At 45.2% G+C, this 26,910-nt stretch overlaps 1 protein-coding gene across 1 annotated transcript in view; it reads left to right on the top strand.

The window, feature by feature from the left end:
- Positions 1-26,910, top strand: part of LOC308291696 (metabotropic glutamate receptor 7-like) — a 202,043-nt gene that overhangs the window by 44,553 nt on the left and 130,580 nt on the right. Inside the window, exon 2 of the mRNA XM_080733806.1 lies at positions 18,108-18,324. Coding sequence (XP_080589932.1) covers positions 18,108-18,324 — 217 coding nt within the window. The remainder of the gene's footprint in view (positions 1-18,107; positions 18,325-26,910) is intronic.

Genomic DNA, 26,910 nt, shown 5'->3' with positions numbered 1-26,910 from the left:
CAAATGTGTATTTTCTTTCGCAAAGTAAAGCCCTGCTTCATCATACAAGGCCGTTGCACAAAAGTAGTGAAAACAGCAGATCTACAAGCACACAACGCCTCGCATCGCGAGGCGTTGTGTGCTTGTAGATCGTCTGTTTTCACTAGTTTAAATCATTTTTAAAATGATAAATGCAAAACGAACGGTTTTGGACATACAAGATTTTCACCCGACAACGACGATATCTGAACTGTCGCTGGAGTAGCGGGAATGCCACCGCCACCCCCTGCAATGTTGTGGCCCTCGGCTTGGTACCCTAGACATAATTCGGCCCTTGGGGAAAGCTAATTGGGGAACCCTGCTGTAACACTTTGTATAAATGAGGCCCATGGCTATAATAATGCATTATAGTGTAATTATCGTCTCTTTTTTCGGTGCTTGATACTACACAGAGAGGGCATTTCTTTCAACATAAGATGCTGCATTTAAGTTCAGGAGAGTTTGGACAAGGCAATTCTCTTGAACGCTGCCTACAGGTATGGCATGAAAAGAGGGGGCATTTGAGTTTCTTTCACCATAGTAAAAACTGCATTCATGGTCTGGAGAGGGCACTTTTTTACAGTAAGATAAAAGGGTAGGGGCTCAAGCCCCTTTCATGTCTATGTGCAGTGACCGGAGTGGAGACGCAACGCATTGATCGAAAGTAGCGCGCGGTACAACAGCTGTTATAAACCACATATGATTGGTGGATTCTTTGCTTTGAAAACTGCCTGATTGTAATTTTATGCCTCTCCAAGGCTAAAGGAACAGGGATAAAGCGCTAGCATGCTAACGATTTAGCCCCGTTCCTTCAGGAGGAAAAACAACAACAAACCTTGGCTAAAAGTAACAATTATGTAACATCACTATGTCGATGCAGAACGGCACACGGCTGCATCGCAATGCAAGAAAATTGTATTAATCTAAAACTTTTTTAAGAAGTCCTCTACTCCACCACAGTCCTCAGCCTGAGACCACCACCACCACAGTGCCACACTCGGCGACAGTCAGTGAAGTGTATCGAGAGGCTGCTTCTTGGCTGCTCTAGCTGCAAAAAGTAGAATAAAACACTTAAACGCATTTCCTCTCAAAGCGGTTAGCTTCAAAATAAGAGCCTCCTGTAATATGACCAAGGCAACTTTCAAGTCAGAAGTACGAGTAGTAGGAAGTATGGACTAAATAAGACTACATGACAGTCCAGTCCAGCACTCTCATACCGCACCACAGTAACTGGTGTGATAAAAATATACATATTTTCGGCGGCTCGACTCAAACAATTGGCGTCGATTCCGGGGGCTTAAAACGATGCGTTGATTCGTCGGATTTTAGAAGACAGCCCTACGTGCCTGATGGTAAAACGTGCACGTACTTTTTTCCACCACTGTTGTCCTGGCGCTGCAGCCGTGTCCTGGGTCCTGCATATGGCGGCGTGTTATGGTGGGAATGTGCAGCCTGCTCGGCAGATGGAGAGATGGAAGGGGTCGCTCAGGTTTCCTTTGTGAGCGAGGGATCCGCGCCGGCCCGCCCACGCCAGCCTCGGCTCTCCCACTCTCCACTTCTTTCGCCTCTCCTCTCCTCTCCTCTCCTGGTCAAATATCTGATTCCGTGAGTCATCCCCAGCCCCTCTCTCCTCCTCCCTGCGGAGGAGCATGCTGGGTGTCTTAAAATACACTCTTTAACTGGGCAGCCATGCAAGAACCCGGGCCTTATCGCACACAGAGCCTGGAGCCGCCCAGGGGACTGGCAAACGGAGAGGGCCAGAGACAGAGGGCGATGGATTGGACTGAGAGAGAGATAGAAGGGGAGTGGGCGGTTTGGTCGGAAGGTCGAGCCAGAATAAAGGTTTATAAAAGCTTCACTTTTCCAAAACGCGCAGCTAACGTTGAGGCTGCAGCTCGGCGTGGTCGGTGTAGGCGATACTGAAAAGCGGTGGTGGTCATGGGGGACAGTGTTGTTATGGTTGTAAAAAAGAAAAAAGAAACAAGCTACAGAAACTGGAAAAACTGCCGTTTAGACGACTTGAGTGTTGTGCAGTTTCACTGGGAGAGAGAGAGAGAGAGAGAGAGAGAGAGAAAGACATTGTAGAGTGGACTGTAGTGCTGGCTGAATCCTATCAGGGGTTTGCCAGAGGGCAGGGCTGAATCGTTTTGCAATCACTACAGTGGCTGGAAGAAAAATTGCGGGGGTGAATATTCGCGGGGAGGAAGGCAGGGGCGTCACAAGGGGGGGGGGGGGTGAGTGGGGACTGAGTTACTATAGGGCCCAAAGTGGAGGGGCCTGAAATTATTTTATACTTTAGCTATTGAAAAATAGCAGATATATAAGCTCACAGCAAATATTTGAATATATGTATTTTTTAGGCGAACATTTGTTACTCAAATTTTGCTTCTGGGGGGTCCCTGAAACTAAATATTTTGACATGTTTGTTGGTCCTTCACATGAAAAGGTTTGAGCACCACTGACATAGAAACATAGGTTTTTCAAAAAACCTTTTGAAGGATTTGAAATATTTTTTGAAAAATGCTAAAACGTTCACGATTTTTCAAAAATAGCAGATCTGCAAGCTCGCAAAGGGGGCTGTGAGCTTGTATATAATAGTTAAAGTACCCAGGGCTCCGAATTTGTTGCGACACCCTTGGAGGAAGGCGAATAGACGTATGGACGGACAGAGAGAGCGAGAGAGAGGGCAAATAAAAGCACGGAGGCTTGAAAAGGAGACGTGAATGAGAGGAGGATGACAAAAAAGAAGAGAGAGATTAGCCAGAAGGGGCGAGACGCCTTGCGGCGGGAGAGGCCTAAAGAAGACAAGGGAGAGGACAGGAAGAAGGGTTTGGCGCTTGGCATGCGCGTCGTTGAACGACCGATCCGAGGGCAGCTTGGCTCCGTGGCTCGGCGGCTGAAGGGAAACCTGGCAGCCTGAGTTGTGCTCTTGGGGCAGGAAGTGTCTACTGATCATCTGTGTGGGAGTGTCTGGGCATCAGACAAGATGACAGAGAGACGCCGGGGCTGCTGGTTTTGATGCTGATGAAACTCTTTACCCGTGTCTCTCTGCCCGAGAGGGACTGAGAGACGCAGGAGGAGGGGGAGAGAGACCGTAAACTGATAGTCAGACAGGCTGACGGGGAGAGAGAGAGAGAGAGAGAGAGGGAGAGAGGGAGAGAGAGGGGGGCAATGGAGCAGCAACCTGGTGGAAGAAAGGCGTCTTGAGCAGGCACGTGCACACAGAGACATCAAAGGGGGCTTGAGCCCCTGCCATTTTATCCGTCTGTAAAAAATGCCCTCTCCAGACCATGAATGCAGTTGTTTTACTATGGTGAAAGAAATGCAAATTGCCCTCTTTCCATGCCATACCTGAACGCAGCATTCAGTGTGCTATCACGCACCGAAAATATAGCCGACCTCCAAGCTCACAACGCGTCGCAGTGAGCTTGAAGGTCTGCTATTTTCGATATTTCCACCAAAAGGCCCTTTTAGAAATGTCAGCCCCTGCCTCTCTAACATTCTCTACGCGTCCCTGGTCTTGAGTGACAGCGTGCCAGATGTAGATGAGAAGGAAGGAAGGAAGGAAGGAAAGCAAGACACACACTTCAAAGCAGCCAAAGGTATGGCTCCTCCATACCTCCAAAACCTGATCAACCCCTACAACCCCCCCACCTGTTCACTCAGATCAGCTAACACAGGGATGCAGAACCCTCGCTAAAAACCCCAGGACAAAAATCCACTTGTCCTAGACAATTTGCACTCCTGGCCCCCAAACTGTGGAATAAACTCCGTCGCACTTAGAACTACAGACTCACTCCCTAGCTTCCGCCGTGGACTGAAGACTCTTCAGACTCCACCTAAACCCATAGCACTACTGTAACACTCCCCCTTCCCTCAATGACCATACATAAAGCTAGATAGCATTTTTTAGGTTTTTTACTGATTAGGTGCGTCCTCTGCTTATGTTATTGTTTTTTCTAGATTGATATTCCTATGCATTTGTTATATTGTTGTTAATGGACTGACATATTATCTTGCTTATTATAGTGATGTGTATTACCTGCTTATTGTAAGTCGCTTTGGATTAAAAGCGTCTGCTAAATGCCTAAACTGTATACTAAACTGTAAACACAGGGAGGGAGGGAGGGAGGGAGGGAGGGAGGGAAAGCTGTCGATTCTCCTCCCTCTCTCTCAATTCAATTAAATTCAATTCGAGGGGGGCTTTATTGGCACGGAAGTCATGCGTTTACATTGCCAAGTGTAAAAAACTATAAAAAAAAAGACAGCTAAAGATATAGGCTTACGTGCGCAAAGCGATGAGTAAACAGAGCTGTGTACCAGTGAAACATTGTAATGGAATCTAGGTCAAATGAGCTTAAAAATACAAGTGGAAAGGTTGTGCTACAAATACAGTGTGGTATATATCGTGTATAGCAACACACATTTCAAGGGATTTCAAAGGCATACCGTATATGCTCTGTTATGTACTGTACAGCAGTATTGATTTTGACAGCAAATTGAATAAAAGTATTTTTAGTTTAAGTAATTCACCTGAAAAAGTAAGTCACCTGAAATGTTTTACTTTAGTCTAGTTTTAGTCGACTAAATATCATAGGATTTTAGTGGCTGATTTTAATTTAGCTGCATGCATGCAGATCTACAAGCTCACAACGTGTCGCGAGCTTCTAGATCCTATTTTCAGAGCGCAACACCCGAGCACAACCAAACTTAAAACGACTTCTCTTTTAGTTTGATTGATTGGTTGATTGAATATTGTATTAGACAACAATGTAGAACAGTACAATTACAGTCAAAACAAAGAAAATTTAGTACGGCACAAGTACAGTCAAACACCCTGCCTTAAAGGAACACCCCAAAAAAGCCCTTGTGGTCTTGTTTCCGTTGGAGGTCCTATTCCTAGTTCTGATGGATCTCTTCCAGGGGGCCAGTTGTCTGGATTTAATGAAGCAAACTTGGAACTGAAACTGGTACGAGAAGCAAAATGTTCTCCATAGGATTCCATCCATTTCCCCCAAACTTTTACATTTGATTTTCTTACCTTCATAAACATTGTCATAAATACTTTATGATTCCTGTCGCTAGTTTAAAGCCTCGTTTCAATCACCATGCGTTTTGTGAAAATATGGTCCAATTTATGTTATAATTTATTGCGACCGCCAGGTCGCACTTACTATCAAAACCTCCACAAACTGTGAGTCAGTCAGTCAGTCAGTCAGTCAGTCAGTCAGTCAGTCAGTCAGTCAGTCAGTCCGTCCATCAGTCTGTCTGTCACACCTCACACGTCACACTATTGCCCTGCTCATATCTCCGCAACCGTTGCCCCGATCCATGCCAAATTTTGCACACACACTCCTTGCCTGCCAAACTACAACCTCCAAGGACCCCCGGACCCCCAGATGTAAAAAATGACCAAATGTGCAAAAATGACCAAATGACCACCCCAACGGGGCTGCTCACGGGGAATTCCCGGGGACCACCGACTCCTGGTGCTCCAGAACGGATGCCAAAGTGGTGGCACCCCCAGTGGAGGACCCCCTCCACTGCAGCTCACATAAAATGCCGTAACTCGGGCTAGGAGCGTCCGGGAGAGCCGGGGCCGGTACCTATTCGTCTGCCAAGGCAACGCGGAGACCCCATCCCTCATTTCTCACATGGCCCTCTTCTAGCGCCACCATGAGGCCGATTCTTGCAAAACACATTTTTGGACACTGCTCCTACAGATTTTGCCCTAAAATCACACAAATCAGTACACAGTATGTCTACACTCATCTCATCAATATTGATGTCCCATATAGCGCCACCATCAGGCCGATTTTTTGAACCACATTTTTGGACACTGCTCCTACACATTTTGCCCTAAAATCACGCTGCGACCTGACGGTCGCTTATCTCCCGATTAGGGAGTCTTACTGGTGTTAAAGCAGGGTATGCTGTAGGAGGGGCTTGTGATCATGGGCTTGTGATGATTTTTCTTTGTGCGCTTTATTTTCAGCAAGCTCAACACCACATTCTCCCAAGTATCCCTGCGGTTGCACGTGACCGTTGGCAGCCAATAGCATTCGAGATGGTAGCATTTCTACCAATGAATGTTGATTTCTGCAATGATGCAAAAAGGGCCAAAAAACCAATGGCTTCCCATCGTCCACATTGTTTAGTCTATGATGTCTTCTCCACCAGTACCTCCCTAACATTTTGGTCTAGCTTTTATTTGTTGACCAAATGAACAGTAGAGTTTTGGTCATCATAGCTTAGTTCTTACCTCGTTTTTATTTCGGTTTCATCCGGTGAAAAAAAGGTATAGTCGACGAGCATTTTTTTGTCATCACACTTTTAGTCAACAAAATCAACACTGCTGTACCAGTACAGTATGTCTGTGTATACCCAGATCAGCACGGTGCAGACATTGCAGGAATACAGGATTGACAGTGTTTTTGGTGCTCGTGTTCCATTGGACGTCCTCCCCCTGTCACAACAGCTCACAGATCTCTGGCTGCTGTGTTTGCACGCTGCTGCGCTTCACACCCGGCAGAGAGAGAGATGGGAAGCGTATTGTTATTAGTCATGTTTTCTAGAAAACCCGTTTTGGGGTGTTTATAATCTGCGGGAAGTGTGTGACTCTGATGTCTTGCTACAGTTGGCAGGTAGTTAAAAAGTGAAGTTCGGTTCCCACCTCATTTTGTGCACAGTGGGTGCACACAGTCTGTCTTCACTGCTCCCACTTCTCTGCCCTCTCCATTTCTCTCTCTCTCTCTCCCTCCCTCCCTCCCTCAATCTGTCTGCCTCCCCCCACACACTCTCTCGCTCTCTCTCTCTCTCCTTCCCTCTCTCTGCCCAGCGTTCCTCTCTCTCAATCCATTTCAATTCCATTCAAAGGAGCTTTACTGGCATGAGAAAACGTCCATCTTACATTGCCAAAGCAAGTGTCAAGTAAAAACAATCAAACAACTATGCAGAATTTACACAAGAATGAATGTTATGTCACGAATCGATGCAACTTGGTAAAGAAAAAACGAAAAACTTATGAAGCCACAAAAGTGTAGGCAGGGGTAGTATTGGTCTCTCTTGTAGGACACCAACGCACGTACGCACACGTGTACACACACACACACACACACACACACACACACACACACACACACACACACACACACACAGTAAGTTATTACCTTTGCCCTCTTGACAAATGGCTCTGTCCTCTGAATACCTCCCGCCTGCTCACCGTTGTCGCGGCTGCCACGCAGCGTTGATTTATCAAGGAGGAACTTTGATGAGTGTCTGCCGCTGTTCCACAGGTCAGCTGTTCAGTGTCTTTATAGACCTCAAACTTTCATTCACGTCAAGGACCCCCAATTGAATATGGATCAGGCCACGGACCCCACCTGAACATATGTTTTGCCAGGGATCCCCGTGGTTATACCGTATGTCCCGAATATGTCCCAAATTCTTGATCTTGAACATTGGTAGTGTGTGTTTGTAAATGTGTGCGATTGAAACAGATTTTGATGCTACATTAATAATCAACTAATTTGGCTGGGGAACCCCCCGCAAGGGTCTCTGGAGGTTCCCGCCGGACCCCAAAAAGAACCATTTGCTTTACAGACCCTATTTTGACTCCACAAGACTTCCAAACGCTGCAAGGGCTGCAAACAAATGTTGTGCCCTGCCTGGGGGAAACTTTTATGTACAAATGTTTATTCCATTATGGTTTGTGTAAGTGGATTACTAAAGCTCTTCCAAAATGCCATTTGGTCCGGATCAAATGACCCATTGTGTGTGTGTGTGTGTGTGTGTGTGTGTGTGTGTGTGTGTGTGTGTGTGTGTGTGTGTGTGTGTGTGTGTGTGTGTGTGTGTGTGTGTGTGTGTGTGTGTGTGTGTGTGTGTGTGCATTCGTTCATGCATAAGTGACCATCTGTATTATTTGTGCGTGCATGTGTTGTCGTCATGGTGTCATGTGGACTAGAGAAGACGTGCCCTGGCATTTGGCCGCCGACCGCCAGGGGGTTCGGACTGGCTCGGACTGGTCGTAACTAGGGCCAAAATATCCTCCGTTACTGTTTGACCTGGTGTGCGTCCCATATGTGTCCTGACTTTTAACCACTCTCAACCCGATGTCGCTATTTTTGGAATGTCATTGTAAGTGAGATTTTAAAACGGTTTCCAAAATTGTCAAAAATAATTGTTAACGGGACATTTATGAACATTTTTGAATAGGGCTTAAGTGGGTGAACTACTAAAAAAAGGTTTCTATCACACAAAGATTTGGAGGACCCCCTGTAGTAACTCTGAGGACCCCCTAGAGGTCCCAGACCCCCTGTTGAAGACCCCTACTATATACTGTTGTTAAGTTATGCTAAAATGTATAAAGTTTTTTATTTTTATCCAAATATCGGTCAAAACATTGGTAATGTGAGGTCTGAGGACTGGCATGGTAGTCAAAAAGCTGTCATGGATGGGGCTGTGGTCAGACAGAGTTGGAGAGGCCCTCATCTCCCCTGCTGCTACTCAAAGATTTGCCATTTCAGATCATGACAAGTGCCAATTACATGAGTTATATTTCGTCGTTGTCGGGCCAGGAATGAACCGGCCGTTCGGGAGTTGTCCCACTTTTCCCAATGGCCAGCACGTCCCTGGCTGTGGTTGTACCCCGCTGTCAGTTCTGCCGTGGGCGAAGGGCAGACTTTGTCAGAAACAGCCTAGTGGAGCGGACCAATGCCACGATATACTTAGAAGCTAATCATGCAGCAAATAGAGGGAGAGGGTTCCCTGCCATGCCAATGGGAGCCTGCCCGGATGCCCGCCCTCCCCCCCTCGCTCCGCTTAAATCCTTTCGCGGAAAACATTTTGTCTCTGCCACTCAGAGTTAGGAGTGTTGTTTGCCCGCTAAGTTTTGGCGGAGTTGCTCTTAAGATTAATGGAAACCGTGGCGGGGCCTTGGACAAAGTACAACTTTTCCCTGGCAGTCTCACACTGCAGGGAACTGGAAACAATTGACACGGGGTGACTTCCGACTCGGAGCAGCTGGTGGTTTGAAAAACAGCCCTCAGTTTGAGAGATGGCCTTTGGGTTTTTGGTAAACGATCATTTCTGATTAAGGCCCCCGTGGTTCTGTGTCAAACGCCTTTCCTCTGTGTTTCCAGTGGAGACAGTGTTTATATAGTTCTGTAAGGCGCTTTGCTCTGCACGAGGTTAACTTGTCTTTCAGAGGGTGTGTGTGCGTGCGTGTGTGTGCGTGCGTGCGTGCGTGCGTGCGTGCGTGTGTGTGTGTCTGACTTTCCGGAGTTAATCTTGGAAACCGCTGGACCGCTCAGCCCCAAACTGTTTGCCCATTACGTTTTGTTGTGAATGTGTGTCAGTCAGTCAGTCAGTCAGTCAGTCAGTCACGCCACATGTCACACTCCATGTTATGGCCAAGACAGAATTCATTTGCAAGTGTGACTCGCGTCACGGCGACCACACTGAAGCCCTTATCAGAGTCTGAGGTGAAGAGCTATCACCTCAACTTTTAGGTGATAAACTATCACCTAAAAATGGGATGGCCATCATAGTCACGGACTCACGGTGAAGTCATATCGCCGTGCCTCTAAAACCAGGCGGCACACTGATTGATCTAAGATCGACCAATCAGTGAACGGGGTGATGGGGAGATGTCTGAAAGTAAAAACAGAGAAGAGATGTCTAGGTCCGCGGCTAATGGCGTAATGTTGTAGTTTTCTGACTTAAAAAAGACTACACCACGGTGATAAACCATCACCGCGGACTACACTCTGATAGGGGCTTGACACATTGATTCTGTCCTTGTCCCTTCTATGCTCATATATAGATCCCTGATGTCACCAATATTAAGCCCATTTCATTTAGACACTTCAGCTTAGAGTTGAACATAAGACGTTTATTGAAGTAACGTAACATTTATGCAATGATATTGCATTGAGTTTGGCAGATGGGCTCTGCTCTGATGATATACAGATTTATCTGTGTAAACGTACATGACACAGAATCTGCTATCTCAGACCCCCCAGAGCAGAGCATAAGTTACATATGTACATGAACTTCCAATACATCATAAATAACATCACATAGAATAACCATCATACAATCGACATATCAAAACACAACATAGAATAACCATAGTACAACAACATTTCATCATATCACAATCATGGAATAACCATAGTACAAGCCATATGTTATCCTATCGCAGCGCATCCATAACAACTGAAGCTAAATGCCACAGGGAGGAGGCCGGGGAGGTGGAGGAATTTTTCTAACACACATCACACAACCTGCTTCGACAGCTGAACATGTAGAATGAGCAGTGAGCAGAGGCTGCTTATAAGCCTACACTGGGCAAAGAGGGCGTGTGTGAAGGAGCTTGTAGCGAATGAGAATGAACGTGGGCGTATGAATTAATTAGCTGTTAGAGAACGAAGAGGGGGACTCTAACTTCCGTGTCCCAATGAACTACGCTGCGCTAGATATCTGGGAATGCCCATACTGTATATGGACACATTGTGTCAGTCTCTGCCATCTAAAGCTGGTTTCCCACTGCTGCGTTTTAAATACGAAACGGGTGGTAGTGTGCAAACGTGATTGACACGTGAGGTTGATTTTTTATTCACGTGCCCAGAGAATTCTCTTACGAAAAAGCGTGTCCCCCCCCCACCCACCCTTCTTCTTCATGCACACAGCCTGTTTGAAATCATACCTAAGATGTGTCAGAGAGACAATTGGTGTTATACATGACGGATGTCACCGGCTCGCCACACGAGGTCCGAGATCCACGTGGCAGCCACACGCTTGCTTCTATAATGGATAAATGGCGAGATCCACTCAACTCCCTAGTGTTTTGTATCTGCTGGACAAAGTCAGACGCTCGCCGTCCCCTCAGATGGCGAGGACAGACAGTCTGCTGTGACCCTGACTGCGAATCATATTGCGCCATATGCTGCATAACATGCCCTAGCACGTCTATAACGTACCAGAGGGAATGCAGAACGCTGCTGAGACACTTATAGGACAGGTTGAGTAGCAGCTCTCTTCTGGTTCCGTGCAGTATATTGTACGGCTACCAGGGGCGTCACAAGGGGGGGAAAAGTGGGACTGAGTTACTATGGGCCCAAGGTGGAAGAGCCTTAATTATTTTATACTTTTGCAAAATAGCAGATATGCAAGCTCACAGCGCAGCACCGAGTGCTGCGAGCTTGTAGATCTGCTATTTTTGAAAAGTTGTGAAAATGTGTGCAAATCTTTGAATATATATATATATTTTTATATTATATTTTTTTAAATTATATATTTTTTTAAGCGAACATCCCTGGAACTAAATATTTTGTGATGGGGGTCCGTGGCCAAATACATATCATGTTGTTGGGGGTCCTTCACATGAAAAGGTTTGAGCACCACTGACATAGAAACATAGGGTTTCCTTAGAAGGATTTGAAACATTCAAAGACTGTGAGCTTAATTGTATATCTGCTATTTTTCAATAGTTAAAGCACAAAATAACGTGTAACAATGCGTTCCCAGTCTAAATGGGTTAAACCCCCTCCCCCTATGAAGAACATTCATGGGGGGGGCCTGCAGTGAATCCTTGTAACCAGGCCCCAGAATTTGGTGCGACACCCCTGTGTACGGCTACAGTCACAGCCTCCGTTAGATCCTCCCTCACCCGTGTCGGCCTGTTGTGCTTCGTGGCCCTGCTGCTGCAACAACACCTGTACACGAAATAACAGTGGAATAAAAGCCCAGTCAGGCTAATGAACTGGAGGCGCTATAGCGTTATCCACTATAGAACACCGTCTGACCTTTACACAAACATCACTTAGTCACCTCTTCACTTAAAACACCCCGGGTGCAACTCACATGTAATCTCCGCAAGCCGATTGGCCCCCACCTCTCTCTCTCTCTCTCTCTCTCTCTCACGCCCCACACCCACACACATGCACACATACATGTGTACATGTGTTGCCTCTCTTGCACTCTCACTCGTCTTATTTTCCTTTCAACCCCTATTTAGCAGCTGCTTCTTATTCGAAGAGAGAGAGAGAGAGAGAGAGAGTACGGCACTTTGCGGTGGTAAATCAATAACACGGTGTCCCCTATAACAGACCTCTGTGTTTTCCCGCTATCGATCCTGTCAGCCCACATGCATTTAACCTGTTAATACCGGGAACGTATTATATCGAGCTTGTAGATCTGCTATTTTGGAAAAATCGTCTTTGAAGTCTTTGAATATTTCTGACCCGATGAAAGTCCTTCTAAGGTTTTTGAAAATTGCATTGTTTTTACGTCAGTGGTTCTCAAACTTTTTCAAGTCAAGGACCCCTAGAATTATATTGGCTGCCGACCCCCATATCGAAATATTATGTATCAGGGTCCCCCAGAAGCAAATATTTGAGTTACACATGTTCACTTAAAAAATATATATATATTCAAACACATTTTCATGATTTTTCAAAAAATAGCAGATCTACAAGTTCGCAGCGCGGCACTCGGTGCCGCGCTGTGAGCTTGTATATCTGCTATTTTTCAATGGCTAAAGTATAAAATAATTCCAGGTCTTGATGGGTTAAAGAGTGAGCCGGGGCGATTACTCTTAGCAATCCTAACTTTGATCCATACGCCCGATGACGGCCGCCAAGTCGTCCAGGCTGTGGACTAATGGCAGCTGCTGTAAAGGACGGGGGGGTAATTGTTAATCCCTCTTTTCTTGTTTTCGTTCCTCGGCCCGAATTCAATTTCTTCACATTCAATTTGTTCTTATTGCAGCCGGGTCGGCCCGGTCGGTCGTCGATCCGCTCTGACTGCGTGGAAGTGTGCTCATTACTCAACTCGGTTTGAGCTGCATGGAGCTCCCGGAAATATCCGATCTACAAGCTCACCACCAGCTGGTGGAAGAAAGTGCTCAGATGTTTTACTTAAGAGAAAGTATAGCGATACCACGATAACCTTTTTTCTCCACTTTTTTCAAAAATAGTCAATCTACAAGCCCAATGTGTCACGATGTTATGCATTGTGAGCTTTTGAGGCTTAAGTGGTTAATATATGCTTTACAATATAATCTACTTTGCAAACTAGTACGGTAACTAACATTTTCAAATTACTGTGGAGGAGTAAAAGTTCAGAAAAAGTACAGAAAATGTGAAATACGTAAATGACTAGTTCTTACATAAATTCTTTATTTTCTATCAAGTACTCACCCCATGAAGCCTTGAATTCATGGAGATTTTTTTGTCTCATTCCTGAGCCAATAATTTGATGACTGGTTCATCTGGCAATGCACAGCAGCCATATTGGAGAGAAGTTGGGTCTCTTTTCACTTCCTTCAAAGGTGTTGAAACCAATGATACCAATGAAGGCTCCAGGGCAGGTATTTCAGGGAGGCCACGAAGGCCATGGCCGCCATTACCCCTCAGTTTGGCCTTGTGCCCCTCAGAAAAATGGCATGCTCTGAGCCGAGGCCACAGTGGCCTTAATGCCCCAGCTCAGCTGACTGTACCACTTTCTCTCTTGTCAGTATGTAGACACCAGTGTCGCTTTCTTGTCATGTAGACACCAGTGTCTTGTTGAGTCCCCATGTTTAAACCATTTATTTTATTTGTCTCTGCACTTGTTCCCAATGTATGAATGAATGGACCATTGTTAAGCGCTTTGAGTTCACAACTTGCTTAGAACTACTTTAAGTATTACTATTCTTGTTGTGTTGTGACACTGGACACTTTAGATATATTGCGTTTTACTTTTGTTCTGTATCGCTGATTCTCCTCCCTTGTTTGTTTTTTCGCTGTACACTATACAGTACTTTTTTCTTTTTCATATATTGTTCCTTGTAACTTTAACTGCTGTGCCACCTCTGGGCGACTGAATTTCCCCCTTGGGACGATAAAGGTATTATCTATCTATCAATTCCAGTGGAGAAAGCTGTGCGTTGTACACCCCGAATAAGAACATGGTGGCCTGTATGTGTGTCACAAAGAATACCTTGGGTAAATGTACTTTGAGTTTTGGGATATTTGACAGCGCTGTGCAGCACCACATAAATCAGGCTTTACTGATGCCAAGAAAGAGAGCACTGCTGACTAAAAGTCTCGGCTCCAGACTCCTGCTACCGCAGACAGACACCCAAGGGTGCATTCCTGAAAGGGGATTAACCGTACAGAACATAATACTTTACTCACTCCCGAAACAATGATTTAACTTGAAGAGGTGTCGGTCCCAGTCCCCAATTTACTCAAATTCGACTTAGCCGGAGCTTTATTTAATTGATAACACAGCCGGGAATCAATCAAAGCCAGTGTGTCTCGTTGGTAGGCTGAAAAGTTAAGCTTTAATGCTTGTAATCTTCCTGGGAGACGACATAATAATCAAGTTTCGGGGACCCTCGTAATTTAATCAATTTACTTCGTAACCGGCGCCTTCAAATGACAATCTCCCATTTCCACCTAATTTGTGGGCAATTACCTGAGGGAGAGAGAGAAAGGGGGAGAGAGAGAGAGAGGGAGGTGCCAATTTGTAATCACTGTCCGTTTTGTGTAATTCCTAGAGCTTTAATCCTCGACGCCCCTGCGTTTTCTCAATCAGCGTTGACCACTTTTCTTTTTTTTTTTACTTTTTTTTGTACTTTTTTCTTTTTTCATAACGGAGGTCAGAGTTGTAATTAAAAAAGCACAGGGCTGGAGACAAGTGAATGATGGTCCTGCTGGGGAGCAGCAAATTCCCAGAGAATAGGGACTGCGGTGTTGGAGGAATTACATCAATATAGTCTATGCGTCTGGGGCAAAGGCACCGACGACACAGCCATCTTAAACGGATCCCTGCAGCAAAAAAAGAAAAAAAAGAGGAAGCCCAAGAGAGAGACAAATGTTCGCCGCAGTTATCCTGCCCCTATATTCCGTCCGGACTCCACAGATCCACGAGAGCTTTTAGATGGCTGCGGATGCATGCGTAGCAGCGCTACACAACATTGTTGAGACAGATTGTCTGTCAAGGCCTCCAAATAGCTACATGCCAACAGAATGCCTTTCTTTTTTGGGGGGGAAGGGGGGGGGTGGCAGAGAGTGTTTTTAAATGCAAATGACTGTCGATTTTCTATTACTTTAGCTTTTTTCCCTCCCTCTTTTGACCTGGTACTACTCTATTCAGTCTACATCTGAAGTGCTTTAGCTCGTAAAGTCTGACAGTATTTCTCCTCCGTCCGTCGCCGCTGTCGGGCAGAAAACCTGTATCTCCGTATTTTGACATTTTATATATATTTTTTACCCGCCCCGTGAATTAATGCCCTACTTCGGCATGCAAGAGTGTAACGCAAATGTTGCAAAAATGTCCAATCTACCAGCTCACAACGTGGCACGTTGTGAGCTTGTAGATTTTCTATTTTTTTGATAGTGAAAGTAGAAGTGGTTAAGTCTGTCTCTGGATCCAAATAAAACGTCTCATAATAAATAAACATAATAACCAATGAAAAGTATCGACAAGAGCTTGTGACTACATAACATCTACATTGGATCCTTTGGAACAGGTTCTTTCCCCCCCCCCCCCCAATTTCCCTAAAAAAGTAACGTTTTTTTGGACATACAAGGTTTTCCAACCAAACAGCGACGATCCATCTGAAAACCCTGTCACGGCGAGCGGCTCATTCTCGTATTTGGTTAAAATGCTGGCCTATTCGAAACATATTAAGTCGCCTTTGAGTTCGACCCCTCCTTGCCGGCGCTCCTCAATTTGCCGGCTTTATGCGGTTGACCCGCTTTGAGCCGCGGGTCAAGGCTATAACTCACATTGTTGCGGGACCGACCGACCGGGGGCTGGGAGAGAGAGAGAGAGAGCGGGAGAGGCTCCAGAATCTCATCAGCGGCACCGCCGTTGTCCTCATTCCCCGTCTTCCCCCCAGTGTCGGGCTGCTGTTGATCACTCTAATAGGAATGGATGGCATTCATACCGCGCTTAGATTAGAGCGGTGTGATGGGCCCCGGATCCCAGCCGAGGACACCGACCCCTGTGTATGTGTGTGCGCGCGCGCGTGTGTGTGTTTGTGCGCATGCACGTGCATGCGTGTGTCACGCACCCGCTTTACTATACTTGTGAGGATCAGATATCCCCCACTAAAAGAAATAGACATTGTGAGGACAATTTTGTTATTATTGATAGGTCGGATTTAGAAAACCTGCAGATCATGTCCGTCCGTGTGTAATGCCTCATGTCACGCTCCATATATGACCAAGACATCTCCATATATGGAGTTGGCCAATACATCTACATCTGACCTCACGGACGCCTCATGTCACCCTCCATATATGGCCAAGATATCTCCATATATGGACCTGACCAATACCTCTACAGATCTGATGCTTTTAGCCCTTAGTCTAGCCCTTAGTCTAACTGGTGTGAATAAAACAGATTTAGTTAGTAGACAGTATATATAGTAATACAAACCTGTGTGTGTGTGTGTGTGTGTGTGCGTGTGCGTGTGCGTGTGCGTGTGTGTGCATGTGTGCACTTCTGCGTGTGTGTGGGTAAAAGTACAAAAGTACATTGTTTGGATCTGAGATGTAGTGGAGTTGAAGTAAAAGTATTGGCCATTGGAAACACTACAAATACCTCACAATTGTACTTATACAGTACTTAAGTAAATGTACTTAGTTACTTTCCACCACTGCACCTCAGATGGTGAATGAAGACGAGAGGCTCTGGGGGCCGAGGTGTTCCACAGCTGGCCTATAGCTTTCATCACAGTAAACAAACCAACATCATATTATTGTCTCCCTCCGTGTCCGTCCCACACAATAACATCCTCAATTTGACTCTGAGTGGGTACACAAACAGAGCATCTATAAAATGGACCCATATGGGTCCATGTTGGTCCCGTGTGGGTCCAAGAAGATATTTAAACATTTTGTCATTGTCGGGGGGAAACCGTGTATGTCCAAAACCTTCATTTTTTATTGTTATTCTTTTTTTTAAATAGTGAAAATAGCCGATCTACAAGCACACAACGCCTCGCACCGCTTGTAGATCTGCTGTTTTCACAGCTTTTGTGTGACACCCTTGTATGATGAAGCAGGGCTTTAATTTATGAAAAAACATACTTATCTGAAACTTGGAGATACAAGGTTTCTGCCCGACAGTGACAATATTAAAGTGCTTCATTGGTATTGTACATCTGTTCACGAGGTATTTGACATTGTTTATCCCCCCAAAATCATGAAGGCTGATTTGACGTTTGAGGCCAATAAATGCTAGTCAAAGTGTCCAAAACGTAGTTAGTGCACTTTGTAGGCCAGTTTATTGTCCTGCATAAAAGGCTCATTGTTATAGACTAATCTGCATTGGGATCTCCTGTGTGTGTGTGCATATAGAGCCACCCACGCGCTTGATACGAGACTTCAGAAGTAAGGAGGAAAACACGCACACACTATTAAGCAGCTCCCTAAACGTAAGGAACTTTGATCAATGAGAACCACTGAGTTGAATGATTTCAGCTAATTGGCTGACTTTGTTTTGGTCGGGTTAAAGGTCCTCACACGCTAGGAGCGTGGCGAATAAACAATCCAAAAAATGCATCAAACTATTAATCTCTCTCTCTCAAAATAAAAGTGCAAACAGAAATGTTGTTACACTGCAACTTTGAGGGAAGGTTATGTTATGCCCGCCGGAAATAGTTACACATCCTTATAGGAGAGGTTAGCTTGGTATTAGTCTCGCGTAGCCAGACAACTATTCCACAATCTCCGAATGCTATATAGAGTCTGGAACTACAGCTCCCGAACGGCGAGTATCGGAAGCTGACATTTCTATTCACAAAACTATTTGAAATATAATTGCTGAAAAGCAGCAAGCTATGTAAGTATGTATGCTTAGGTGATTTTTATTTATATTAGGTTAAACGTGCACGACTGTAAAAATGAAACGGAATTGGGGAGGAGGCTTCACATCCACTTAAATAGCTTCTCATGCCGGGTACTCATCATGAGATTTCCGTTGCCCCAGACTGTATGACGGGAGCATTTGCAAATCGCGGGAGTCAGCAGTCTGGCCACGCAAGACTAGCTTGGTATGAACTTTTCTCTCTCTCTGTCTTCCCTCTCCAGATCCCTCAGATCAGCTATGCTTCGACGGCGCCGGAGTTGAGCGACGACCGGCGCTATGACTTCTTCTCGCGGGTGGTCCCGCCGGACTCCTTCCAGGCCCAGGCCATGGTGGACATTATCCAGACTCTGGGATGGACCTACGTCTCCACCATCGCCTCGGAGGGCAGCTACGGGGAGAAGGGTGTCGAGGCCTTCACGCAGCTCTCCAAAGAAGCCGGTAAGCAACGCGTACCTGTGGTCACAGTGGTGTAAAGTAACCAGGTATCTTTACTTAAAGTTGTACTATGTAACTTTTTTTATAAAACAAATCTTAAAATTCTCCTAACTATTAAATCACAAAAGTTTTAGAAGATCCGCGCCGTGAATTTCAGCCTGTAAAGCCTTCTCTGTATGTAAACTGAGATCCTTGCCGTGGACCGGATCTCGCGCCAAAATTGCGTCATCACACTACCGGCCAATCACAGCGAGGGTTATACAACTGCCGGCCAATCACAGCGCATCTTGAAGTGGGGTCGCTATGGCAGCCATATTTGTTGTCGCCCGTTTGTACCATCCCTTCTCTAGGTAATTTCGCCTACCAGGCAGGGTGAAGGAGTCCGTATCTCTGGAATTACTGAACGCACAGGAACAAGGGACCCCTTAAAAGATAGATCTCAGCGAGGTGGAGGCAGACGCGGGGGTCTGAAGGTACGAAAAACGTCCGAAAGACGCGGACGCGACCGCGGTTTGCTATAGGGCTAATGACCACTAGTTGGGCATCTTACACAGTATGGCTTTAAAGATGGAGTGCCATGATTCCCCCCCCCCCCCCCCCCTAAAACATGATCATCAGGTATTATGATTATACTCCGAGGAAGATATTTTCCAAAAAAAGTGTACAGGGTTAAAATTATGTTTTTATGTGGCCACACCCACCAGTTCATGGTTGTTCAGTTGGGTGGTGACCCAGCTGAATTTAGCCACACCCACAGTCTTGGGTGTATGGTAAAAGGGGAGGGGGTGAGTTTTTGATGCCATTAAATAGGTTTTTCAATCTGAAATGGAATGAACTGAAATGTGTGTGTGTGTGTGTGTGTGTGTGTGTGTGTGTGTGTGTGTGTGTGTGTGTGTGTGTGTGTGTGTGTGTGTGTGTGTGTGTGTGTGTGTGTGTGTGTGTGTGTGTGTGTGTGTGTTACTGAAAACCACGACACACAGAGGTGTTCCAGGCTTGAAAGGTATAACAGCGTATAGGTGTTCGGGGGAAATTGCCCTAAAGATAGAGTATAGCCGCACACTCTTGGCTGTCGGTGCCAATAGTTTGCTGTGGACACGGAGACAGAAAAATCAGTGATTTTTTGGACAGAAAAACGTTTTGGACAGCCTGAGCTGCCTTACTTCAAAGGCGGCTCAGTCTGTCACTCTGTCGGAAACGTTTGTGATTTGTCTCTGTGTCCACATGAATAAACTGTTGGCATCGGTGGCTATACTCTTTTATTCTTTAGTGTTTCATTCGTTGGCTGGCACCTCACAAGGACCGGTGTGCTGTGCACATTTTGGTAACTAGGAAAATATACCTAACACACTTGTTCTCAACATGGAGTCCGGGGGACCCAGAGGGGTCCTTGAGGCGTGCGATGCAAGAGTACGGACTAGCCAACACCAACTCGGAATGAATCGCTGCCCTGCACTCACTCCTAGGAGTCTAGCATCAGTCTTAAGTGCTGCATTGTTGTTAGCTCTGCTCTGCAGTGTGTCTACATAGATGGTGTGCCTCTTTTCCCTCCCAGCTGTACCGTCATTAGTTGCGCATTAACTCTCCTACTGCCAGATTATTTATTTATTTATTGGGTCTGGTGCCATCAAAAAGCGGCTTACCTTTGCGACGTTATAGTAGATAGATAGACAGACAGACATTTTATTTATTTATTTATTTATTTATTTTTTGATTGTGCAATAGTGCACTTTGGTCTGCCAGGCAGCAGAGGGCGGCGTCATGCGAGAATGAATGTGAATTTGCCTGTTATGTGATTCAGACCAGTCACTGGCCACAGAGCCTCACAGCCAGAGAAATCAACAAGGAAGTGAATTGGTCTCCGTTGATGTTAACGCATAATGGATTTTTTACACCATCACCGCGGAAAATGTGTTTACAGTACACGGCGGCGCGACCCCTCATCAGCTTCAACAAGGTAAACGAACGAACGCGAACGAGCGCCGTATTGGCGCAGAGGTCTCTTGAGAATTGGGGCGAACAGGAACGTCCAAAGCGGTATAAGAGTTAAGGGTTTTGCGCAAAAATCTTTTTATGGAAACACTTCAAAATTCGAATAAACTTTCATTATCCGCAAAAACTTTTATCTGCTTGGAGGAGGTGCGTGGATTTTGAGGCTTTATCGAATAAACTAAATGCGCATTAGTGAATGGAAACGGGTCAGACAATAAATGCGAATAAATGATGACGTTCTGGTCCATTGTATTAGCTGTATTAGCTAATACAAGTGGGCTTGATAAAATCACGGCTCAATAAGCAGCATCGATAAGGTGCTCATTATCAATAAAAATGAACGAGCTCCGCCCCTAGCTGTGAGCGTCCATGTCTCGGCCCCATACAGCAGTAACCCACTCCACCGTAACCACGAGCAGCCGCCTCTTCAGTTTATCTCCCTATGCCAGATTTCCCACACTCTCCTCATCATCGCCGTTGCAGGGCATTCCAGGCAAGTGCCCTCCGGACCAATTGAGGAGCAACGGTTCCTGTTACTCGATTTGAGAATGCACAAAATGGAACGGCGCTTGTGAAGAGCGATTGTTAGTCTATTCGTGTGTGTTCCGCAAGAGGCTTAGTTGATTACCATGGAAACCAGACACTCGCAAGCTGCATCAACTTTTTTTAGTCGCCATGGCGCTCCCTTTCGAGGCTGTCACAATTCATGTAACCTTTTGGACAAAAGCAGAGCTAGCGAAATAAGGAGCATTCCTAACGAGGTGTCAGGTGAGGTTCCTTTCAGATGAGACACAGCCACAGTGTATGCAGTGTTTTGACTGAGGTTTGAACCCCCTGCAAAGTGGCACCTAATTTGTCCGCTACAGGGACATGCAGAGAATCTTAGAGAGAGGCAAGGGCTGAAATTCCTATAAGGGCCTTTTGTGAAAACATTGAAAATAGCAGCGTTGTGAGCTTGGAGGCCGGCTATTTTCGGTACTAAAATAAACATAATCAAGTGAATACTGGAGATGTGGCGTACAGCATGGATTTCGACACAGAGGGCAATTCTTTCAACATAAGATGCTGCATTCAAGTTCAGGAGAGTTTGGACTTCAGGTATGGCATGGAAAGAGGGGCATTTGCATTTCTTTCACTATTTTCTTTAAAAACTGTATTCATGGTTCTGGAGAGAGCACTTCTTTATGACGGATAAAAGGGCAGGGGCTCAAGCCCCCTTTGGTGTCTATGTGTGCACGTGCCTGGTCCACTATAATAGAACCGAGTGAGCGATTTGGAACACAGCCAAGGGGAGCGACCAGCTGCTTCAAACCAGCAGGAGGCGCTAGTGTGACAAGGACACAATCCCCTGCCGGCTTCCCCACTCACTAAAACATTGACAATTTTAGCCTGGCTGCTGGAAAGCCATGGGCGATTTATTCTGTTTCCCACTCGGATGCCTCTCCTTTCCATAGGAAATTAATAAGAAAACAATAAAAAGGCCTTCAATGGACACATGGCCCACGGCGGGTCAGTTGTGTATCATTGCTGATTCATTGTATCCGAATGAATTATTCCTGTGGTTGGGATTAATTATTAATCGCTTTGTTGCTCTCGGTAAACAGTGGAGAATGACGGGAATAGTCAGCAACGGAGGCAGCATTTAAGGAGAATGACTATTCTTTTACAAGTTTACTGAAAAACAAGACACACAGAGGTGTTCCGGGCTTGAAAGGTATAACAGCGTATAGGTGTTCCGGGTCTATACGTACCAAAAGCATTCGTCACATTGCATTGTAACGTGTTGTGAGCTTGTAGATCAGCTATTTTCAAACTATATAAAACAGGTCTTAGTTGGTTAACACCTGGGATTCCATTATTTTTGTAATTATTTGGCTACAGAGTGCCGCCATTCACTGCGCTTTATTTTGAAGAGCCCTGGAAGCCACGATTGTGTCTGTGTTGTGGAAATTCACAATGTTGTAATGGCGATCAGTATGTTTATTTTCACACAGAAATGAAAAATTCTAACCACGGCCAACTGTCGCAGCCCAGTGTCGCCGTGAAAAAAAAAAGGTTCTCGGCGTTCAAAGCGTTTTTGGAAGTAGATTCCGAGATAAAAGCCGTTTCTTTGCAGCAGCAAGGAATATGAGCCTATGGAGATCACATGCCTCTTGATGATGACGGCCGTGTTGCATCATGGGATATGAAGTTTTTTCGCTCACCAACGGCCGCCTCAGCGCCTGTTTACCTGGTAACCATGGTAACCAGATAACACGTCCCTGGACGTGATAAAGGGGGCCGTGGCGTCACACCGCCGAAATTCCTATCACATTCCTGGACATAATTGGCACCGGAAGTGTTTTAATGTACCGTATGTTCTGCAATAATAATCTAAACCTGAAAAGCAACTAGTAAATAAGGCTTAAAAGAAAAGTGGAGTATAAACAATAGAATATTTGCCTTTGAGATGTTGTGGAGTGGAAGTATCAAACAATAGAACCCTAACCCTAACCCTCAAATAAAGTAAAAGAACCTCGAAGTTGTGCTTTAGTACAGTGCTTTAGTAGATATACTCAGTTACTTTCCCCATCACTGATCACCGTTGCTCTGCCGCGCACTGCGGAATCGTTGGGCTTCTGCACTCCCGCACGTCCCAGGCATCAGTAAGGATGGTCAGGCAGGCAGTCGTGAATTTGAGAGGCGTGAGTTCTGTGGAAGCACGCACGCCTCTGCACTTCTGTCCCTTCATTACGTTTTGAGAAGGAGGAGGTCGCGGGTCAGAGCGGATTCAGCGTTACGGCCGCGACAAGAAACAAGAGCGATGAAGGATAGATTCCACAATTGATGGCACTGAGTGTCTTTTGGACTGGCGTTCCACGAAGGCCACGGAAGGTTTTATAGCATTGCTTCGGCAATTGCTGTTGCGGAGAACGACGGCTCCTGTGTCATTTCCTCGTCGGTGACTGAGTGTGTGTGTGTGTGTGTGTGTGTGTGTGTGTGTGTGTGTGTGTGTGTGTGTGTGTGTGTGTGTGTGTGTGTGTGTGTGTGTGTGTGCGCACTGTGCAGGCATCACTCTAAACAACCCAGTGCTTTACTTTAATCATCGCTGCTGGAATGAATCTCTGTGATCCATGAGAGCCCGTTGGAACAACAACAATCACGCTGCCTTCCTCGTTCTCACCTTGGCCTCGAACAGTGTTGGGCAGTTTAAAAAGCTACAACTATCTGAGTACGAAAACCCTGTATACGCTGTTGTTGAGTGAAGCCCCTCAGGGCTCTTTCAGGGCTCTACACTACTAGCGTCTTTGACTTTAACTCCACTACAGTTCAAAGACAAATACACTGTATTGTGCTTCTGACTCCACTACATTTTTAGGGACCCAGATTTAGCAAAAATGCATCATGAATTGACCACTGCCCTATTTAAAAATAGTGTAAATTATGTGCGATGTACGCGATGCTATATCTCAACACACCAACACCAATGCATGGAAATTAAAAAGAAAATATACTATGTAATTTGTACTTTTGATTACATAGTATTGCGACCGTAGGTCGCAGTTTAGTATGTGAACTGTCACAGCTTGACCGTATCTCTGTCTGTCTATAACGCCTGACACTGTGGTTCCCCTGACACATCACTAACAGAATCCCTTTTATGCCCATAATAGAGTTCCCTGATATCATCAATATTAAGCCCATACTGTATCTAACAGGTCTTCATATGGGAATGCCCGGAGGCCACATCAGCCACATACCACACTAACAGAATCCATATATGGCCAAGACAGCCCATATCTGTGTGGCTGGTTCTACAGACAGGGATCTCCATTTATGGGCATAAAAGGGTATTTGGTCAGATGACATAGACATCATAGGACTGTCACATAACGAATAACTGAGTAAGCATGTTTGGGCTCTCACAGCCTATCTCCATAATACAGTACATGGATCTCCATATTTGGGTACCAGGGGTCTCCATACAGTACTGTATATGGGTAACTGGTCTGATATACATCACTGGCCAGATGGCTAGGAATTGGCGCGACGTGTCGCCCTGAGGCGTCTTACTAGTTATTAGTATTATTATTATTACTATCTTATAAAGCAAACACTCCAGTACTGTAACTCGAGCTCACATTTTATCGAGCAACTTTCACTCCTGGTTGAGTAATATTTTGACGAGGATTATTAGTCTCTACTTTGACGCTGTACTGGGGCTGAGCAGACTCTGGTCCAGCAATGTCTGGCAATAATGGACCAAAGGAAGCCCGCGGTTCCTTCCTGATTGTCACCTTGACCTCTAGTCTACTCCACACGGCTCTAATCCATTTGCAGTCGACCCGCAGTGACTGACTCTCTCTGTCTGACCGACAACTCCATCTCCTTTCCAATTGACCAATATGTGGAAACCCTCTAAAACCGGGGAAAGCTAATGATATCCCATGGGCAAAGTCCAGTGTCCATGAATATTTCATCTTAGAGCAGACTATACCCATTAAAAGTTTAATAGGATGTTTGTGGCAGGCCTGCGTGTAGTCAGTAGTCGGGATGAGAGAACACCTGGGAAAAGCAAGGCCGGCGTATACTAAAGAATGAAAGGGAATTGGGTGGGGGAAAAAGTTGGTTGATTTGATTTAGTGCTTACTTTGGAGGTTTCTTCACTTCCAACTGCTCGCGCCCTGCAATGCATGCAGTTTTTCTTCAGCTTTAACTAGCTTGTTCTTCTCCCTCTGATGTTGTTCCGAATCAAAGGCCGGGAAAATCCACAACACTTCTATTATTGTTGTGTTTTCTAACAGCAGCTGCCGGTGAGGGAGGACCAGATTAGAGTCGCTTGCTGTTGTTGACTCATCCTTGTGCTGCCTGAGACGCAGTCGGGAGAAAGAAAAACATTTTTTTTTGCATTCGCACGCAAACTGAATGGGAATTATATATCACGCGATGAAGAAATAAGCTCACCCGCCACCACCCCAAGGCCTCGTGTCCTTTATCCCAGGGGTCTTCAACGTTTTCAGGCCGGGGACCCCCAAACTGATGGGGAGATGGAGCAGGGACCCCCTACCACCTCGTAGGGTGGGGGGGTCGGGGCTACGACATATTTTTTATTTTAAACATGTACAAGTTAGAGCGAGCAGGGTGGGCCGTACCACTACCATTTCTAAACATACTACTTATTAACTGAGAACCAATGTCAATAATATCAACCATCTGTCAATTGCATGGTAATCATGTATTCAAGCTATTCAAAATGGATAGAATCATGATTTATTTTTAACAAATGTGAAAAAAAAAAAAAACATTTTTTGAAATCTTTTTTTTTTTTTTTTTTTTTTTTTTAAGCAATAATTTCGCGGACCCCCTGCAGTACCTCCGCGGACCCCCTGGGGGTCGCGGACCCCCTGTTGAAGACCCCTGCGTTTATCCTATTAAGACCGGGGACGCATTATTACTTTAATCGTTATTTTATGCCTCAACTAATAAAAAATAGCAGATATACAAGCGCGGCACCGAGTGCCGAGCTTGTAGACCTGCTATTTTTTTAAATGGTCTTTGAATATTTTTGACACAATTCTATGAATGTCTTCTAAATACTTCTACGGTTTTTGAAAAACGCATGTTTCTATTTCAGTTGTTCTCAAACTTTTTCATGTCAGGGACACCTATTATGTGGCCACCGTCTCGAAACATTATGTATCAGGGAGGGACCCCCCCAGAAGCAAATATTTGAGTTACAAATGTTCGCTTTTAAAAAGATATATTCAAAGATTTGCAAAAAAATGCACACATTTTCAAAAACAGCAGATCTACAAGCTCCCAGCGCGGCAAGCGCGGCACTCGGTGCCGTTCTGTGAGCCTGTATATCTGCTACTTTTTTTAATAGTTAAAGCATAAAATAATGGTTAAAGTGGTTAAAACATTTGAGGTCTAAACGGGTTATAAAAGCACAGATTATGCAACGGCATACCTATAGGACCATATGCTGTACGTCGATAGGATCAAAGGCTATATGTACTGTAGCTGCCCCACACACCTGTCTTCAGTGATTTGAACTAGATGACAACCAAAGCGCACGCTTCTGTCGGCTTAAACACGCGGTATCAGGCAATGTATTTCACCGTGGAACACGGAATAGTAGTTTCAGAATCAGAATTACTTAATTTGCCATGCAGGTGAGGTTGGTGTTCTGTATTGCACTGAATAACAACCACGTGAACCAGGGCGTTCCTTTTCTGGGCAAGTCTCTTCACTGAAAATAGCTGATCTGCAAGCTCATAACGACAACATATATAGGGTTTAAGTTACGTAATACTAGGGTATAAATGGTTACGGACGTTTAAACGATACATTCTCCAAAACACAGATTAAGCATAAAGATATAAAAGTATATATACTATAGAGGATATTGACTAATAAATAAGATAGGGTAGGCAAACCTTTATTGATCCCCCAGAGGAACATTCAGACACAGAAGGTTGTATACATTTCACATTGCACTTGTTTAGAAAGATACAGTACATTTGAGGCACATGCACATTCTTGCTTACATGTAAACATAGCATATTGTCGCTTTCAAATGGAAACCCCCTACTGTATGTCCAAAAGTCTTTCAGAAAT

The sequence above is a fragment of the Nannobrachium achirus genome, assembly GCF_963921795.1.
Source record: "Nannobrachium achirus genome assembly, chromosome: 9".
Taxonomy (NCBI): Eukaryota; Metazoa; Chordata; class Actinopteri; order Myctophiformes; family Myctophidae; genus Nannobrachium; species Nannobrachium achirus.
The sequence above is the reverse complement of the archived record's forward strand: the minus strand, read 5'-3'. Positions and strand labels throughout refer to the sequence as shown.